The following is a 21,588-nucleotide window of genomic DNA, read 5'->3' as shown; positions in this document are numbered from 1 at the left end:
CAGTGGAAAGCAAGCTGCTTCTGGTGGTCCTTATGGATAAGAAAGGAGAAAAAGGCATTTGCCAGGTCAATAGCTACAAACTGGGTACCAGGGGATGTGCTGATTTGCTCAAGCAATGAAACCACATCTGGGACAACAGGAGTTATGATTATGTTTACAACAATCTACCATCACTCTCCAAGATCCATCTGTATTCTGCACGGGTCAGATAGAAGAACTGGACAAGGATGTGTTAAGCGTCCCTACCCTACATCTTCAAGTCCTTGGTGGTGCCACTAATCTTTGTAATCCCTCCAGAAATGCAGTATTGCTTTTGGTTGACTGTTTTCTAGTGGCTTTCACTTGGCCTTTCCCACCACAAGAGCCCTCACTCCATAGGTCAGGGGGCCAATGTGGGTGTTAAGCCAGTGACTAAGTATACCTATTCCAATTATGCATTCCAAAACTGGGTAAATAACCACCGGATGGATTTGAGTACTGTCTCAGTGAGTTTGTGCTGCCCTAACAGAATAGACTAGGGGGCTTATAAGCAACAGACGTTCATAAACAACAGACACTTATTTCTCACAATTCTGGAGGCTGGGAAGCCCGAGATCAAGTTGTCAGCAGATTCAATGTCTGCTGAGAACCCACTTCCTGCTCCATGAATGGCCTTCCTTCCACTGTGTAGCTTAGCCAAGCTGACACATCATAAACTAAACATCACATCTGTGATTGACATATTAAATACTCCTGAAAATTAACTCCTTTTTCAAAATTAGGTAATTAAATTCCCTTGAACATTTGAACTGCATTTTAAACTTTAATACTTTTTTTTTATTGAAGTATAGTCAGTTTACAATGTTGTGTCAATTTCTCGTGTACAGCACAATGTTTTAGTCATATGAATATACATATATTTGCTTTCAAATTCTTTTTCACCATAAGCTACTACAAGATATCAAGTATAGTTCCCTGTGCTATAGAGTACAAACTTGTTCATCTATTTTATATATACCAGTCAGAATCTGCAAATCTGGAACTCCCCATTTATCCCTTCCCACCCCCTTTCCCCACTGGTAACCATAAGTTTGTTTTCTATGTCTGTGAGTCTGTTTCTGTTTTATATATAAGTTCATTTGTCTTTCTCTTTAGATTCCACATATGAGTGGTATCATATGGTGTTTTTCTTTCTCTTTCTGGCTTACTTCACTTAGAATGACATTCTCCAGGGCCATCCATGTTGCTGCAAATGGCATGATTTTAATATTTTTATGGCTGAGTAGTATTCCATTGTATAAATATACCACAACTTCTTTAATACTTTTAATTAAGCCAAAGCAAAGTTACAAACCTATCAGGCCAAGTCTTCTTATATACATACACAACTCCTATAAATCCAAAGGATAAAGGTGGAATATCAATTCAGGTTCTTGTAAACGTTTCATATTTTGTGGTGCCGATGCAATTAATATTATGTTTATAATTTCAAATTCTAATTATCAAGGAATTGTTGACTCTTTTTAAAAAAATTTTAAGGGAGGAGGTATTAGGTTTATTCATTTATTTATTTTTAGAGGAGGTACTGGGGATTGAACCCAGAACCTCCTGCATGCTAAGCATGTGTTCTACCCCTTGAACTATACCTTCCCCAATAGTTGACTGTTTTTGAGTTGAATGTGTCTCCATATACCTTCTACCCTTAAACACTGTTTATAAACTTAACTAATTACATCCTTACAAATTCACATTAAATCACAAGTCAGGCATGCTGAGTGTTCTCTAATATGTCATAATTTCTTAAATACTTCAAACATCTTAAAAATAAACCCATTTCTTTATGATTACAAGGCTGATCCTTAAAGGAATATTATAATTATTAATGCTCTGTCTTTGTCTTCCCAAACTTTTGTTTCACTTCCCTAGTGGAAGCTACCGGGTCTAAATATTTAGTTTACAGATGAGTTTCAGAGATTCTGGACCTGGGTCCAAGGTTTTACAGATTAACTAGCTGAACTTTTAGCTTTGGGACTTTTCTGTTCTACAACACAACCTGTTACAACGGGTACTGAGCACTTTTTCATGAGCTTTATTTGCCTGAGTCACATTAATGGGATGTATTGCTGCTCATTCTGATTATAATTAAGTGCTCTGTCATCCAAGTTTCACTGTTAAGACTCTATACCCTCTTCATATACCTTTCTTATCTATCCTCTGTACCTATGTTATTGACCACTTCTCCATAGTTCTTTGATGTCCCACAAGTGGCTGAGAATACTCAAATACCCATCTCCTGTCCCAGCAGTGCTTCTCCAGGCACACTCCCTGCCACGCAGAGTGAAAGCAAGAGGACAAGAAAACCCCATGTGACTATCATCAGGCCGTGTTTAAATTCTGCCCTTATGGCACCTTCTTTGGACAGCCTTTTGTCTGGAAATTGTTTGGCATTCCATGCTGATTTCACAGCATGTGAAAGAAAAATTGGCTTTTCCTGAATCGCTCCCATAATCGGTTCACTGAATAGAAGAGAAAGCCCAAGACTAGAATTTCTGTCCACAGAAATGCAGTTCCTGTAATGTTTGTGGTTACAAATCCCAGAGACAGGAGGATGAACCATGCTGTGATAGGTAAATGTCTGTGTAATGCACCAGTCCTCTGCCCTCGGCAGCTCCCTGTAAGCATCATCCTCCTGGTAGGGAGCTCTGTTAGGAAGGAGGGTCAGTGGCCATAACTTTTTCTTGATCTCTAGGGCACAGATTAACAATGGCAATAGCAATGGCTACCTATGCAAACCTACAGCATGCCTTATAAGTAAATATGTGCACCTAAACATTTCTCTGTAAATAAATACATATGTGTATGTATATGCATATATCATTTAAGCCACCTAACAACCCGCTATAAAGTAACTATTAATGTGAGCATTTTACCTATTAGGATTCCAAAGTTCAGAGAACTGAAGTCACATGCTCAAATGCACACTGTTGGTAACTAATAAGGATTAAATTTCAAGCAGGTCACTGAATTCTAGTTAATGATATGCATGTTGAAGTGTTTGGGTATGATGTCTGCAACTTTCTTTGGAATGCATTGAAAAAATAAGATGGAGGGGGAGGGTATAGCTCCGCAGTAGAGTATGTGCTTAGCATGCACGAGGTCCTGGCTTCAATCCCCAGTATCTCCATTAAATAAATAAATAAACCTAATTACCACCCCCTCAAAAAAAATAAATAAAAGATATCCTTAAAAAAAAGGTGATAGATGATTAAAGGATTGATTTGCAATCAAGCAAATATAAAAAATATGACTGATGGGATTTAAATGTTAAGTTGTGTGTGTTCACTGTACAATTCTTTCAAATTTCTTGAATATTTGAAAAATTTTACAATAAAATCATGGGGTGAAGGATATAAAAATCAGTCTAGCGCCAGAGCTCTTTACTATACTATGCTTCTCTGACTAGGAAAGGATTTGGTGAATTATGTGATCTCTCTTAAACAAATTTAAAACAAGAAATTGATGTAACTCACACACAGCTAGACAGAATTGAGTTCACAAGCATTCAGAGGACCATCAGATTACCAACCAAAAGGCATTTAAAGTAATTTGAATCTTTATTGCAGGCTCTTTTAAAAATATCGAACCAGGGGATGTGATACTTTTAGAACATCCAGAAAAAAATTCCAACCATTCTCCCCTTTTTCTCACCTCCTTGGTAGTGTTCCAAAGATAATGTCACCTCTCACGCAACCTATACAAGAGCTCTCTCTTCCTAACCCTCTCCCTTTCCTTCTTAATCCATTATGACTTCCCCCTTTTTTTTTTTTAAATCTTTTTCTCTCCGTCAATCATCCTCTAATAAAAATAATTCCAGACCCGTTGAGGCTTAAATATTCTTCAGAGGGACTATTTAATATCAAACCAATCCTCCCACCCAAGATAATTAAGAATTCTAAATAAAAATTTTTGAATCTATTTGAAGGCATCAAAGAGCTATTGGTATAATAAGGACTTGAGAATGGCACAAAAAAGACTGACAATTCCCAGCATGGGTGAGAATGCTGAGCTACTGGAAATCTTATGCATTGCTGGTACGTGGGTAAATTGGTTCAACCACATTAGAAAACTAGTTTTAATGATCTACTAAAGCTGAATGAATACATTCACTATGACCTAGTGGTATGCAACTGAAATACATATGTGTGGCCCCAAATGATGTGCACCAGCATGTTCACAGCAGCACTATTTATAACAATCCCAAAGTGGAAACGATACAAATAGCCATCAATTATATAATGGATCAAATGTCACCTCTAACAGAAAAATACTAGACAGCAAAAATAAATAAATAAATTACTAGCACAACATGCAATGACATGGGTAAATATGACAAATATATTAAAGGACACAATCTGGACAAAAAATTATACAAGATTCTATTTATATAAAGTTCACAAAGCAATCTAGGTGTTAGAAGTCAAAACTGTGGTTTTGGGGAGAGGGGCATATTGACTTGGAGGGAAACAAAGGGGTAATTCTGGAGTACTGTTAATGTCCTATTTGTTGATCAGGACAGTGGTTAGATGGGTGTGCTCATAGTATGTTATACTTTAATTAAAAGTTATTAAAATATCAAGAGAATTCTAAACCCAGCATTATTGTTTCATTCATTCAGTCCATGAACACTGACCACTTACGTGTAAGGCACTAGGGATGTAGCAAATCCCTCTCCTCAGGAAGCTTATGTTCTAGTGGGGAAGAAAAATGAAAGAAATGAATAAAGAAATGAGAAACTGTAAAAATAGAGAGTGATAAGTGCTCTGCAAAGATAAAAGCATGGGAGAGTGAATAGCTAATTACTTTAGAGAGAAAACTTCTCTAAGGAGGTAGCATCCAAGCTGAGATCTCAACAAGAAAGAGAGCCTTGCAAAGATGGCAGAAGAGAATTGCTGAGGTCAAGCCTTATGGCAGTGATGAACTGGTGTATTTGAGGAATTGTAGGGGAGGGGATTATAATATCTTGATTCAACCTTACTAAAAACTGCTGTTGAAATCATGACAATGTCAATGGTACTTAATGAAAGACTGAGTAAAGAAATCGTTGACCCGTGTTTGAAAGCTCAGGATTAGAAAGATAAGGGGGGGGGGGCGGGGGAAGATTATTGATTTACTTATGAGGTATTATAAAATTTAAGTTAAATCTATATGTATACTACATTTTATTAAAATTGAGATTCTGACTCAGTACTTGTTTATTTGCTTTAATAGTTAGTCTACAATCTCTGTGACTTACAACCTTGAAACTGTATGTTTGGAAATTCTAACCACAGTTGTTAGAAGGCTTGCTGTAAAGAAGCATGTTTGTTTCACCCAGAGATGACAATAACATTTGCAACAGGAAGTTAGTGTGTCCAATCCTGTGATTAATAATTACGTTATGTAACTAATTCACTGTGACTGTAAGGCTTCTTCACACTTTACACTGCCTGTATATCTATTAAAAATGCATCCACAAAGATTCTCTTGAAGGTTTTGTCTGTTTAAAATTTACTTTTGGAATATCTTGTAGTAACCTATGGTGAAAAGAATATGAAAACGAATATATGTATGTTCCTTTATGACTGAAGTACTGTAATGTACACCAGAAATTGACACAACGTTATAAACTGACTGTACTTCATTAAAACTTTTTTTTACTTTTGGAAATAAGTGACTCTAATAAATGGACTTTGAAACACTACACAGTATCTCATGCCTCCACATACCTATAAGGTGTGTTAGGTGATGGTCCCAAGATTCACTAGGGGGACTCAAAAGACTAAGTATATAGTCATAGTCTGTTATTATTTAATACAGAGAAAGGATAAAAATTAGCAAAAACTGAAAGTTGCATAGGGTAAATCCCAAGAAAATCAGGCGCAAGTTTTCTGGAGTCCTCTTTTAGTCAGGTTACAGAAGATATGCTTAATTCCCTCAACAGTGAGTTGTAACAACATGATTGAAATATTGTCTACCAAGAAATCTCATTACCCAGAGTTTTTATTGGGGACTGACCGCACATGCACACTTTCCCTAATTCATACCAAAATTCCAGACTCCCAGAAGGAAAGTGTGTATTGAGCATAAACCACATTGTTTGCACCATCTAGGCACAGATAAACACTCTTATCAGTCAGGGTGGGAGAGACTCTCCCAAAAAACAAATTCCCAGACATCAGCCAAGGGCCAATCTTGCAAGCAGGCTTTTTCAAAGAATAGCAGTCAATCCTGCTATCTTGTCTTTTGTGCACAGCAGGGTCATATGGCTAGTGTACAATGGAGGAGAGGTAGAATGGAACAAGATGAGACTAGGAGGTCAGCAGAGCTCACATCATAGAGGAGTGTTCAAGCCATGGGAAGGTATTTGGAATTTTGCCAAATAAAATGTCATATTAACGAAGACATCATCTGTCAGGGTTCATCCAGGTTCATCCAGGATAACAGAAACTCCTCCAGGTCTTTCAATGGGAAAAAAGTTAACACACAAAAAAGTAATTGTATAAACAGTGGAAGAGCTGCAAAGCCGAAACAGGGAGTGATTATGAAGATGTCCAGCACACATGGCTGCAAGCAGGTGACTGTCATAATAGAAGTTATACTTTTAAAAGATCACTCTGGCTGCAGGGTGTATGGTAGAACTGAAAGGCTCCAACATTCTTCTAGCATAAGTTCCAGAAGAGAATGGACAGATAAGAAAGGAGGAATATTTGAAGAAATAAATAAATAGCTGAGGGTTGTCCAGAGTTAAAGAAATGTGAGTCCTTAGATACAAAGTACATTCAAGAACCGAACAGGATAAATCAAAATAAATTCACACCTAGACACATTGCATTAACACTGCAGAACATCAAAGACAAAGTATGTTATCAGATATAAAGATAGATTATCTACAAAGCAATTATACTTGTCTTAGAAATTTTATCTTAACAGTAGCATATAAACTAAAGAAAAAAATTAGGGTACACATCTCAAAAATTAAAATACAATCTATAGTTTTCAAGTCAGCAAAGGATTATAAAAAGAATACACATGTTTATCAATCCAACAGAAGGCAGAAAAGGGAAAAACAAAGAAAAATAATGATAAATAAATCAAACAAAATAAGACCAAACACATCAATAATATATCAGGAATCAATAAATGCAAAAAAACTAAATGTACCCACTAAAAGACTGAATTTGTTCTCTAGCAAAAGACACCAGCCATTAAGGAGTAAAATGATAGCCTGGGAGCAGGGAAGGGAAGACTATATCTGTAATACATATATCAAAAAAGGAGTTTTATCTGAAATATATTTCTGAAACCCCATAAATCAATTTTAAAAGAACAGACCCAATAGGAAAAAATGGGCAAAAACTTGAACAAGCACATCCCAAAAGAGAATACCCAAGTGGCCAACAACCATATACAAATGTGCTCAACTTTATCAGTCATCTGGGAATTCCAATTTGAATCACAATGAGACACCACTATAGACCCATCAGAAGGACTGAAATGAAAAAGACATGAAGGACCAAGTGCGGGTGAAGAGACAGAATAACTGGAACTGTCATATCTCATTGGCAGAAGTGTAAATTAGTACAATGACTTTAGAAAACTACCTGGCAATATCCACTAAAGCTAAGCATATGCCTCCTCCACGGCCCCAGATTTCTACTCTTCCGTATATGTTCAACAGGTTTATGCATGTCCACCAAAGGCATGCAGTGAATGGACATAGCAACACTGTTCATAGTGATGCCAAATTGGAAACTACTCAAATGCCTATAAACAGTAGGATAGATAAATAAATTATAGTACACACACCACACAATGTAATGTTCTACAGCAATGAGATTGAACAAACTACAACTAAATGCATCTAGTAAGTAGAATAATGAGCAAAATAAGCCATGCACGAGGGTATATTCCGTCTGATTCAATCTATATAATTTAAAAAAAAAAAAGGTAAAACTAAATTTTCCCATTAGAAGTCAGGATAGAGGTTACCCTTAGTCAGGGGATAGTGGTGGAGACGGTACAAGTAAGGCTTCTGTCATGCTGGTAATGTTCTGTTTCTTGATCTGGGTGCTGGTTATGCAGGTGTGTTCACTTTGGGAAAATTCATTAAGATGTGCACTTATAATTTTTTGTACTTTTCTTTACATATCTTTAATGTTAAGAAAAAGCTTTTTAAAAAACTGAGTTCATTAGATTAGAGGGAAAAGAAAGTCCTGCCAGAGTTGTTTAAAGGAAGCTTAAAGCAAAATTGTTACCGATAGATGCAATTGGTGTTCCAGGTTCTTGTCCCGTCCCAGAAAGAATTCAGAGACAAGATGTAGTGGCTAAAAAAAGGTAAAGTGAGGATTTATTAAAGGATGGATAGTACACTCTCAGGGGAGAGTGGGCAGGCTCAGGTGAGCGGCTGCCCTGAGTTTCTTTGGCAAGTTAGTTACATAGGGTGTAAAGATGAATGGGCGGAATATTCATTGGGGAGGGAAGGGTTGGGGTCATATTCCCTGATTATCATCCCAACTCCACCTTCCCAAAGGGAGGAGGGAATTTTGTCCTTATTTAGTCTGGATCAGAAGTGTCATGGCGTCAGTACATGATGGGTATTTCTGATCTGCAAGGCTAATTTTATTGAAATGAGGGCATAATGAGCGAAAGGTTCAGAAACTGGAAATTCCTGCCTTTTCTCACCTTTCTTTGTTCTTCTCCAGGCCACTTGTCACCCCAAAAAGCATGACCCCTTATCAGCCCATAGGTTCCTGCTTTTCTTTCTTTGCCCAGGGACCCCTGGTGCTTACATGATGTGTGGTTTCCTGCATTTGGCCTGTGCCCCTCCTTTCTGACCAATTCCTGTCATTTGGTCTGTGTCCCCCTTTCTCTGCTCACATCTAGCTATCTGCCTGCTCTAACAAAATGACAGGGAAGTTGAAAATACAGAACTGAGGATAGGAATGCTATGGAAGCACACTAACCAAAAGAAGCTAGCACAGCAATATTAATGAGACAAAAGTCAAATTTTTCTCAAAATCATGACCAAGAAAATCCTTTAAAAAAAATATCAGTCATGAATTTAAATGCACCAAAAATACAACCACAAAATCTATAAAGAAAACATTGACAGAATTACCAGGTAAAATTTATAAAGGGACAGTCATAGGAAGAGATGATAACATATTTTTCTTAGAAATCGGTTAGACAGATAAAATAATGATATTGAAGACTTGAACAATAACATTATTTTTTCTAATAAATCTATGATCAACAAACATGTTTCTGTTATATAAATTATTTCTTACATGATTGGTAAACATGGGAAATGAAGTCAATATAATATGGAAATAACACTGGTAAACATTTACTTAGTCTTTTTCCTAGAACTGAGATGTTTTGCACCACCAAGTAATAACAACAAGGTCAAGTAACAAAGTTGAATTTAGTAAGCCAATAGGACACTGAACTTCTTTCCCCATTCATTTGTGGTACTCCCTCTTCACGCAGTGCATTCTTTCACTCTGCTTTGGAAGTATTCTGTCTTAAAGTTTCCTCTGATCTTTGCACATCATTAGCCAAATGTTAAAGTCCAAATATTAAGCATGCAAAATGGTTTGAAACTGCCACAGAACCGTGCTGTGGCATAATTTCTTCTGGCAAGTGTAAGAGGAGACAGGTTTTAGCAATGAAAGAAAAGTGTGAAATTCTAAAGCATTTTTTTCAAATGAAAGAACATGAGACATCCCTTGAGCTACTGAATCAAGGGCATCAACATTGTTGCACACAGTTAGAGACAGTGTGAAAATAAAAGAAAGTTATCTAGCTAGATCAATGGATTACTAGTTCAAAAAAAAAAAATCTAAATGAACATGAGAAATAAGAATAACAAAGGCAGGGGAAAGCCCAAAGATCAAAGTCAGCAGTCATCAGGGGAAAACTTTTCCATAAATTAAGAAAAATTCTTCACAATATATAAAGACTTTTTTTTATTAAAGCTTAAGTATTTCAAGTATGTTATCCTTTAAAGTTCACAATGGCTGGTTTAGTGGCTTCCAGACCTGGTGTGTTTTCCATAACGCCAGGCTCTCTGGTGAAGCTGAAAATGCAAATGAAGAAGCTGCAAAGACTTTTTACCCAGTGTTAAAACAAAAAATAGTTGTATTATACAAAGCCTTATGAATAAAAGAGTGTGGTGTCGGCATATGAACAGACTAATGGAACAGAATATAAAAGAGAAATAGATCAAATTGAATAGGAAAGTTTAGTAATTTAAATCAATGAGGAAAGATGCATTGACTAATGAATGATATTGGGACAAGAGTTGCTCATTTGGCAAAAAGTATATTTGGATTCCTAGTTTGTATTACACACAAAATTTAAGATTAATTAAAATACTAAATATTATGTATCTGTTATAGGAGAGAGAGAGGGAGGGGGGAAAGAGAATGAAAGGGAGAGAGAGACTTAGAATATAAAAATGTTGAATTAATTTATAAATAAAATGGTGAAAGCCTTCTTAAGCAAGATAAAAAATTCAAAAATCCATGAAAGACAAGTGATATATTGGACTACATTAACAAATATAAAAGTTTGATATGGAATTTACATGAATTAAGCCTTAAAATATGCAACAGGCAGACTTTCAGTTTCTGCTCCAACATGTGAAGAGTTTGGAAGTCATCACTCTCATCCTAACAATAAGTAAAAAGTTGAACAAATTGAAATCAGCACCTCTTGTTAGGTCTATCAGAGAGCTGAGGTCACAAGGCAAACTGATGTCCCCAGAACTAAAGAGATGGGTGAATACAAGGCCACAGCTTACCATAAACGGAAGTGGCTGGAGTCAGTAACAATAAGGAAAATTTAGACTGCAATTGACAAACTGCAGAGGCTGAAGGTGGACTAGCTTAACAATCAAAAATTCTGCAGGGCCCAGTCTTAAAGGGATCCTGTGTTTTTGTGGGTTTTGTCTCTAGAAGTGCCACCAGATTCTCATGGGGAATATCTGAGAAAAATCCCCTCATGCTTTCCAGCAGGGGAAGAAAAAAATAACCATTTTGAAATAAGCCAAGAGTATTCTGATCTCCCCTGCAAGTGAAGCGACTTTACCAGAGTTTAACAAACCTAAGGGAGGGGAAATACCCAAACCCAATGCCTCTAGTCTTCCTGTCTCACCTCAAGGGAGGAGGAAGCTAAGAAGAGCATGTGAAGGTCACAGCCCAAGAGAACAGACTTACTAAAAGACTGAGACCTAATCATAGGATTATAGAACACAATTTCTCCCCACACCTCACCACTACATCAACTCCTATATAATAGCAGAGGATAACTGTGTAAAGAACTGCAAAGATTCTATTTAAGAAGGAGATTTTAGAGAAATCCAAAGACAACAGGGGAGACAAAAGCAAAGATACTAGAAGTTGAAGCCTCAGACACCTAAACCTACAGCAAACAGTACACAGTGTGACTCCTGGCCAGATAAACATAAATGCTCACACTAATGTATCTCAGTTCCTATTACCCATTACATCATGTCTGGGTTTCAACAAAAAGTTACAACTCATGTATAAAATCAAGAAAAATACACAGTCTGCAGAAATACAGCAAGTGACAGAACCAGGCTCAGATACGACAAAGATCTTGAAATGATCATACCAGGAATTTAAAATAGCTCTGAGTAATATGCTAAGGGCTCTAACTGAAAATGTGGACAACATGCAAGAACAGATGGGTAATGTAGTCAGAGAGATGGAAATTATTTTTGAAAATCAAAAGGAAATGCTTACAATCAAAATCATTGTAAGAGAAGTGAAGAATGCCTTTGATGGGCTAATTAGCAGACTGTACACATTAAGGAAAAAAAAATCAATGACCTTGCAGATATATTAATAGAAACTTCCAAAACTGAAATGCAAAGAGAAAAGAGAATGTAAAAATGGAACAAACTATCCAAGAACTGTGGGGCAATTGCAAAAAGTATAACATACATGTAATTAGAATACCAGAAGAAGAAAAGAGATGGAACAGAAAAAACAATTGAAGTAATAAGAGCTCAGGATTTTCCCAAATTGATAACAGACACCAAACCACAGATCCAGGTAGCTCAGAAAATATCAAGCAGAATAAATACCAAAAAAATCAACAAATATGCTTATCAAACTACAGGAAACCAGACACAAAGAGAAAATCTTGAAAGACGCCAGAAGAAAAATAGTAAATAGACAATAGTGATAGATATGGCAGCTTTTAATGCAATATATCAATAATCATTTTAAATGTAAACAATCTAAATACACAAACCAAAAGACAGAAACCGAGAGAAAGTAGATTAAAGAACAACCTCCACCATTTTGTCTACGTGAAACCTACTTTAAATGTAAAGGCACAGACTGATTAAAAGGAAAGAGATGGAAAAAGATACACCATAATAACACAAATCAAAAGAAAGCTGGAGAGTACCTATCTCAATTTCAGGCAAAGCAGACTTTAGAACAAAGAAAACAATTAGTGATGAAGAGGGACGTTACATAACAATAAAGGAGTCAATACTCCCAAGAAGACATAACAATCCTTAATGTGTGTGTGCTTAACAAGAGAGCATTCCATCATCAGAGTCCCCAGATCCAGAACACTGACAACACCAAATGCTGACAAAGATGTGGAGCAACGGGAATTTTCGTTTATTGCTGGTGGGAATGCAAAACGGTACAGTTACTTTGTAAGACAGTTTGGCTATTTCTTACAAAACTAAACTTACTAAACAATCCAGCAATTGTAATCCTTGGCATTTATCCAGAGGAGTTGAAAACTTATGTTAATACAAACACCTGTACATGGATGTCTACAGTAACTCTATTTATAATTGCTAATACCTGGAAGCAATCAGGATGCCCTTCAGTAGGTGAGTGGATAAGTAAACTGTGGTACAACCAGGCAATGGAATATTATTCAGGGCTGAGTAGAAATGAGCTATCAAACCATGAAAAGATATGGAGGAAATGTAAATGCATATTACTAAGTGGAAAAAGCCAATTTGAAAGTTACATATAGTATGATTCCAATTATATGGCGTTCCAGAAAAGGTAAAACTATGGAGACCGTAAAAAGATCAGTGATTACCAAGAGTGGGGGTGGGTGATAAACTGGTGGAACACAGAAGATGTTTAGGGTAGTGGAATTATTCTGCATGATATTGTAATGGTGGATACATGTCATTTTACATTTGTTCAAACCTATGGAATGTGTTAACACCAAGTGAATCCTAAAGTAAACTGTGGACTTTGGGTGATGATGTGTCAATGTAGGTTCATCAGTTGTAACAAATGTACTGTACTCTGGTGAAGGATGTTAATAACAGGGAAGCCTACACATGAGAAGGGGCAGGGAACATACAGGAAATCTCTGTTATCTTCTGCTCAGTTTTACCGTGAACCTAAAACTGTTCTAGAAAATAAAGTCTATTTAGAAAAAAAATGTAATGGGCAAAAGACAGGAAGAGACATTTTACTGAAGTAGGTATACACATGGTAAATAAGCACATTAAAAGATGTTCAACACCACTAGCCGTGAGAGGAAGGAAAATTAAGACTATAACAAGATATCACTACACACCTATCAGAAGAGGAAAAAAAGTGATAATACCAAATGCTAGTGAAGATGCAGAGAAAAAACTGTTAGCAACCAAAATGTCCTTCATCTGGTGAATGGTTAAACAGATTGTGGAATATCCACACTGTGGAATACTGCTCAGCAATGAAAAGCAAGCTGCTGACATCTGCAGTGACTTGGATGGACCTCGAAGGCATTATCCTGAGTGCTCTAAAGGGAAAATCTGTTAACATAAAATAAAATAAAACAAAATAGTAAAGTAAAAATAAATTAAAATAAAATATAAAATAAACATTGAAACAAAGTTCCTGGAGTTAGCATTAATAAGCCAGTTTTTTGGTCCAAGTTCCTCCGGACATTCACTTTGGTCTGGAAAGTGGACTGGGACTTCATGTTTAAACAACCATTTCTGCCTGACACCCAAAGACAAAGAGAGCAGGGGTTTTTTTTTGTTTTTTTGTTTTTTTGTTTTTTTTTTTGGCCTATTGCATCACCCTACCAGCAAGATAAAATGTGAAACAGAGAGAGGTAAGTGCGTTGGCGGAAGTGATCTGTGAATACCAGATAGCGAGAAGGGGTCGTCTGCCTCCAGAGGGGTCCAGGAGCTAGACAAGCCCGGGAGGGCCCCTCTTTAGAGAGAGCTTAATCTCCTCTCACCTTGTAGCGACAGCTAGGAGACCAACCTCTGGCAAAGGGGACTCGAGCAGAGCAGCGACTTTAGTGAGCTCCCGACCGAATGCAAATAGAGAGGTGGTTCACTCTGTCACAAAGCCCGCAAAATGAATACTTTGTTTTAAATGTTCCTCTAGGGGTGAAGCTACATCCTTCAGCCAAAGTTATCCATTCAGAAGAGACCATTACTAATAATGGCCAGAATTTGCAGATGGACTTAGAGATTTAGATGATCATACTAAGTGAAGTAAGTCAGACAGAAAAAGACAAATATCATATGATATCACTTATATGTGGAATCTAAAAAACAGTACAAAGTAACTTATTTACAAAACAGAAATAGACTCACAGACATAGAAAACAAACTTATGGTTAACAAAGGAGAAAGGAGGGGAGAGGGATAAATTAGGAGTTTGGGATTAGCAGATACAAATTACTATATATAAAATAGATAAACAACAGGGTCCTACTGCATAGCACAGGGAACTATATTCAATATCGTGTAATAACCTATAATGAAAAAAGAATAGATGTATGCATAACTGAATCACTGTGCTGTACACCAGAATCTAACACAACATTGTAAATCAACTACACTTCAATAAAAAAAGAAATTAAAATAATAGCTAGAAAAGAAACAGTTCTTAGTTATCTGTATCAAGCTTCACTGATCCAAAAGACCTTGATTTAGCACAGAAAAGAGACATGTGAGAACAGCTGAGGGTTGAAGAAGCAAAAGCTTTTTCTCACCAGACATGCCAAGTGGTTTTAAGAAGAGAATTACAGTCTTAAGCTTCTTGCCTGGGTTTCAGTCACCGTATTTCCCCTTCTAGATTCCTGAGTTTAGAAGCTGCTTCCCGCTGGGACGTCTATAAAGAGCCGTAACAATGAGCTGTGGTAAGGGATGAAGGTCAAGCTGAAAGTGTCTATTTCTGTCCAAAGAGAGAGAGAGAGAAATCTGTGGTAGTAGGCAAGCAGAAAGTGAGATTAAGAAAAATCGTAACAGAAACTGCAAATCTTTATTAAAGCATATGGAGCCCTGTCCATCTCTACAGGTGATCAAGGAGATGCAAGGGGAAACAATCAGGGCGGCCCAATCCATCAAGTTGGCTTCAGCCCTGAGAACACTCAGTGCTTGTGAGGTTGCAATGAAACTGTTCCTCCCAGAGACCTTATTTAGGGTGTGGCCAATTTCAGACAGCTGATTTATAAAGCAATTTGGCAATACTTACCGGGAGCCAAGGGATATCCATCCCTCCTGTCAAGTTATTCCTTGTCTGGGAATTTACACTAAGAATATAACAGAGAAAGGTATATACTCAAAGAGATTTGCCATAGCATTATATGTAATAATAAATCAATGAAATATCAAATGCTGGTGGTCCTCAGGGTTCTTTCTGCCCTAGCCTGTCTCCTCAAATCACTCTACATACTCTGAAGTTACCAACTATCAACCCACCACTTCCGGTCGTGTCTTCAGTTCAGACTTCTCTCCTGATGTCCCTCTTGGTGTTTCCAGCTGCCTGTTAGACCATCCCACTAGGATGTGCAAGATTGAAATCATCTTCCCTCCAGCTCCCTATCCAGATAAATGGCACCGCCACCTACCCAGCTAGTCAGGCCAAAACTTCAGGCATCACTCTTCTCTCCAGTCCCTCAACTGCCCATCCTCTTAATCCTTACCTTCAGAATCTCTCTCAAGTACATCCATTTCTCCCCAGCCCCCCTGCCACTGTCCTGGTCTAAGCTCCCAGCATTCTCCCACCTGATCGACCACTGTATTCTCCAAATGGTTTCCTCACATCCAGTCTTACTACCCCAATCCATTCTCCATTCTGCAGAGACCTTGTTCTCAAACACAAATCTCACTGTGTTACTCCTTCAGCAGCTTTCCATTCTCCACAGGATCATTTCAGGTTCCAAACTCCAGACCAAGGCTTTTGGGACCTCCAGTCCACCCCTCCAGACTGATCTCCGACCACTTCCTGTTGTCTCTCTAGCCCTTCTCCAGGCTTCTGATGCATCGCCCTCTCTCACTGCCTGTCCTTCCCACTGGCTGCGTGGGGACACTCCCACCTGGAGCTCCCTTTTCCCCATAGGCTGAATGACCAAGGAAATCAATGAATGACCAAGTGGGAGCTGCCCGGACTCTGTGACCAGCATCACACAGAAATGATACTGATACAGAAAATAAATGAAATACTTGGATGATACCTTTTTTTTTAATGTCTGACACATTTCCTTAATAGCCAAACATCTTTTTATACCTCTTTAAATCTATGAAAGGGGAAGTTCTGATGGGGGAAGTTTAAAATGTACCCTTGACTGACACCAGCCCGCCACAAACTGGTCCTTTTCCAGCATGCTCCAGATCACCTTCCTGCTTTTCTTCACTGCCCACTCTATTTCCAATGACTTTAGGCTATTCCAATCATTTTAACTCAAGGAAATATATGAAGCAGGAGGTTTACAACTAAGGCAAGAAAAATCAGGGCAATTAGCAACAGAGCTGCCAGTGACCAGGCATAAAAATGAAGACCAAGTCTGGGGAAGCGGAGTTAGCCAGTCTCGGGGAGGAGAGGTGTGGGAGGAGAGCAACTAAAAACACTGAGCTCCAGGCCAAGAAACTCAGAAGGAAAATGAGAAAGAGTGTGGTGGCTGAGCGGGCAGGTTCTAAAGTCCAGTTGGACTGACCCTCATCTACCCTGGGCAAAGTAGTTTTTGTCTTTATTCGTGTGTAACATGGCTTATTGAGTCTGACACATAGTAGCGTCTTATAATAGCTTCTATTTATATTACTGAGTATACAGTGAGGGCAGGGGGTAGGGTAGGGACAAACCCACAAAACTAGGACTTGAGAACAGAAATGGCTTCATCAGTGGAGCTGCAGATGGCCTTGGGCCAGGCTGTACACAGCAATCTTTGCTACTTAGAGTCCGGTCCCTCAAACCAGCCACACTGGCATCACCAGGGAGCTTATCAGAAATAGACTCGGGACCTCCCCAGGCTTCCTGAGTCAGAATCTGCATTTTAACAAGACCAGTGGGGATCACTGAGTGGTTCATCTAATCGTTACAAGCTACAGAGCACTGCCCTGGTTCCATCAGCTTGTTTGGAAGAACCAGCGACAGGCAGGCAATGGCTACAGCCACCTAAAATGTGGAGGTAGATTACGGTGTTGAGTAACCAAGGAGACCCATACCTGGGGCTTGTCAGTGCTCCAGGGAACCTGGGTAACTACTCACTTAGATCAAAGAAAAGGAATTTAGTGAAGATATCATCAGAGGATGAGCTGAGGCCGTAAACCAGGTGGGCTTGTGTGGTCTGGACACAAAAGCTATGGATGGGAGGGATCTGCAAAAGGGGATGATGCGGGGATGGCGACCAGCAGGGCACGGGCCAGGGACAGCACTGGAGTCTTTCCAGGAGGGTTTACATGGCTTTCCTGATATTTTTAGGCTAAAAACACTTTGTAGAGAGTAGCATTACATTCATTTTATAATAGGGCGAAGTCAACACTACATCAAAAATAAAAGGAACTCAAGAGGTCAGCCTTTAGCCTAATATATTATTATTCCCTATAGCCCAAATATTTGTTAATTGAAATAATTACAATAACATTCACTTCTTGGATGCTTTTGTATGACTATGTCACAAAGGTTCTCACCCCTTTTAGCTTGTCTTGTTTACACTAATGGACAGAAAAACAGCAGGTTGCATTAAAGGACATTTTAGAGTAAAAAATAAAATAAAAATGAGAGGATCAATGCACAATAACTTAGCCAAAATAAGTTTCACTGAGTGCTGATGAGCCGGACCTGGAGGTTTAGATGCTGGGAATTCAAACAGGATCCCACCAGGGGAGTGAGCACGGTGTCTGCAGGCATTTGAGGTCCAGTGACATCTCTTGAAGGCTGCAAACCTCCCTCATCCTTCTCTGTTCTGTATTTAAATCACAGTCATCTTTCCATATTGGTCTTCTCAAAGAGTCCAGCACTGACTTGCACCTTGAATCCATTCCTGTATTTCTTATTTTGATAAGTGATACAGTTACCCACAAAGAGAAGCAGGTAACCTTAATTCCTGTCTTTACATCCCCTTCTCCCATCTACACTAATCATATTCCCATCCCCATGAATTCTGCCTCTTTAAAACTCTCTAGCATCCTAGGATGTGCTGAAGAAGGCTCCTACTGACCTGTGAGAGCCAATTATTTATAATCTCCAGAAATTTTGCAAGCTCGTTGTTAAACACAGCCATTATAAAAAATTAAGTTATAGAAACCTCCAATTAAATAAATTATATTAATAATGTCCTCAGAATTCACCATGTCCTCATTAATTTACTATATACTATGTTGTCTATGCCCTTGAACTTATTTAAATCAATTGCATGCATATGGTAGAAATTACACATAATGGTATGCTGGTGCATATCTCTTTCAACTTTGTGCTCAGTGATATCACATTGGGAGCTTAGAATTGGCCATAGTGGGAGTACTTATACCAAAGAAATTGGCAAAAGCTACAAATCAGGGCTTGCTTTGTTGTTTTGTTGATTGTCTGGGCTGTGGACAAGAAAAAGGTTGTCTGCCATTCCTGTAAACAAAGAATGCTAGTCCATCATCAAGCCATCAGCCACTGCAGCCACTCCCAATGGTGGTCCCTGAGGGGATTCAGGATGGAGAGAAAAAGGATACTGGCCCTAGATAGTTAAGATGTATATCAAAGGAATACAGTTCAGTGAGCCCAGACTCCTGCATAGAAAAGCACTAAAATCATTAACTTGAGATGTCTGTCGTGATTAGCAGTAATCCTTTGATGTTCGACTACATGTGTGTTTTTGTTTTTCTTTTCAGCAAAAACTCCTATATTTCCTGGCTGCTCCCTTACCTCTTTGAGCTATCTGAGAGGCTGCCTCCCTTGGCTATAGTCCCTCAGTAATGTCCTCGAATAAAATATAATTCTCAACTTTTAGGTGGTGCATTTTTGCAGTCAACAAGACTTAAGAAAACGATAAAGAAAATATTAACAATGTAGATTAAATCCAAAAATGTGTCATGTCTGCAGCTATTACATGGTAAACAGAACAAAAATTTGAGGAAATATTCTCCCAGAATTCAAAACTGTTGTCCTGTTCAGCAAAAAAGTCACTTGTGTCATTGACAAATGAATGGAATTAACTCATTCACCTTCATTGCTTAACTTTCTTCTTACTTGTCAATGTAAACAAAAATATCGGTTAATGTTGGGACTACACTCATCAGTCAATTGCAAACATAGGGTGACTAAGGATACAAGAGTTCAACAAAAATCAGTGGATGCATTCCATGAGAATCAGCTGGCTATACACACTTGGCAGTAAAGAGTATTGTATATTGACACATCCTTCACAACAATAACGCTTGTAGGGAACTTATATACGTATGTATGCATGTTTGGTTTTTTTCACAGTGTTGGCAGCACCTGCTTGGAGGTTCTCTACATCCCCACTGCGGTTTCCTTAGCTTAGGCTATCCATCATTATTTCAGGCTCACTCTCTCCAATCCCATGCCCATATTACCACCAGAATAATCTTTCTAATATTTAAAGGCAATCACGACATCCCCCTCATTAAAATAATCAATGGCCCTCCAGGACCTTCAGGAAGAAAGACAAACTTTATAGAAGGCCTTCCTTGATCTGCCCTATTCACCTCTGAAGCCTCCTTTCTTATCAGATGTTCACACTCACACTTCACTGAAGTTATGCCAAAGTGCCTGCTGTTCCCAGAATATGCTTTATTGGTGCCACTGGGCCTTTGCACATGCTTAATTTTTCCTAGGATGCCTTTCCCCAACTCCTCCTCTCCCACCTCCTGCTAATTCCCACCTAGCATTCAAACAGTGCTCAGACAGAATCTCTTCCAGAAGCCTGTGCTTTGGCACTTGCTACCACCATAAGCTGTTGTGCAGGTCCACCTCTCTGGCTCCTCTACTCATCTGGAAGATCTTCTGAGCAGAGAGGTGTCCCCACCACCTAGCATCCAGCCTGGCACCCAGGAGATACTTAGTACGTGCTTATTGAATTGATAAGCTAATTGATTAGTTTCAGCTAAGAGCCTACAGCAAATCACAGGATCTAGCCAGTAGATATTCATCTCTGAATTCAATTGTTGCTTTAAAAAAAGGTTATTTAAAGTGTAGAAAAGATCCAACTGAGTTTTTTCTTTCCTTTAGGCATACCGTATAAAACCAGATGAATCACTGACATTTTTTTTTCTTTCTTTTTTTCATTGTTTTCTGGAAGTCAACTAGACATGGCCTGAGACTCTACCTTAAACCAGTGACCTCCTGTAAGGAATGACCAAAACACTCATTCCTGAAAAAGAGTGACAGCTATCATTTACTGGGCTAGTCGTATGCTCCCAGCACTAGCGCTGAGCCCCTTACATATGTCACCCTATGTATCTTCAACATTGCTGTGAAGTGTGTACTAGTATCCCCATTTAACAGATGACAAAACTGAGTCTCAGGAAAGTTAAAGCATCTGTTTGAGTTTGCACAGATGTTGAACAGCCAAGTGGTGATTCAAACAAGAATTGGTCTGACTCTAAACTCCAAGTTATCTCATTCTCTACTCATTAAAAGCAAATCAGTCCCTACTAGTAGCCTGGAACAAATCATGCTCCCGACAACACTGCAAAGAGACTTTGACACAGAGCCTACCCCAGCTGAGCTTTTCTTATTCCTGATACCCAGACCCAGTGAATGGGTTTGCCCTTCCATTGATCCAGATAGGAGAAAAGTGAATGAGGCCAAGGAGTACCTGGGTCCTGTGTCAAAGGCTGCATCCAAAAAGTCTCCGTGACGGTCTAGGCCTTCATCATGGACAGCTTTCCAACAACGAGCAGGGATCTTGTCTCTCCACTCAGCTGCCACTGTCGCCTGTGCTGCTGTCTTTGTTGACTGTTTGTTACTAAGCACTTGGTGGCCCAGCGAGTGAGTCAACAGAGGCTCTGCCCGTTCTGGCTGCTGGCTCGCATGCCCTGAGCCCTGTGCAGACTCTGGCCAGTTAGCAGGCAGAGCCACCCAGCAGCCTGCATCCTCAAATCCGGTGATCCGCGAGAGAGCCTGTAAGAGCTCAGCTGGATTAGGTGCCACTGAAGGCAATGGGATTGGGACTCAGCGGGGGGCTTTTACAATGATGTCACTTTATCTCCTGGTCCAACCAAAAGAAAGAGCCCTGCAAGGAACCAGGGGCCGGCCAAGAGCTGAGCCTTAGTTAGTTTCTGTAACTCAACCATTCTCCATGCCCTTTGGGCCTGCA

At 38.8% G+C, this 21,588-nt stretch overlaps 1 protein-coding gene across 1 annotated transcript in view; it reads right to left on the bottom strand.

Annotated features, from left to right (window-relative positions):
• Nucleotides 1-21,230, bottom strand: part of LOC105094662 (FERM and PDZ domain-containing protein 2) — a 52,598-nt gene extending 31,368 nt beyond the window's left edge. Inside the window, exon 1 of the mRNA XM_064487956.1 lies at nucleotides 21,088-21,230. Within this exon, the coding sequence (XP_064344026.1) occupies nucleotides 21,088-21,112 (25 nt within the window). The 5' untranslated portion in view covers nucleotides 21,113-21,230. The remainder of the gene's footprint in view (nucleotides 1-21,087) is intronic.
• Nucleotides 21,231-21,588: the final 358 nt, after the last annotated feature.

Source organism: Camelus dromedarius, chromosome 8 (genome assembly GCF_036321535.1).
Source record: "Camelus dromedarius isolate mCamDro1 chromosome 8, mCamDro1.pat, whole genome shotgun sequence".
NCBI lineage: Eukaryota > Metazoa > Chordata > Mammalia > Artiodactyla > Camelidae > Camelus > Camelus dromedarius.
Note: the sequence above shows the minus strand (reverse complement) of the source record. Positions and strands in the feature narration are given on the sequence as shown.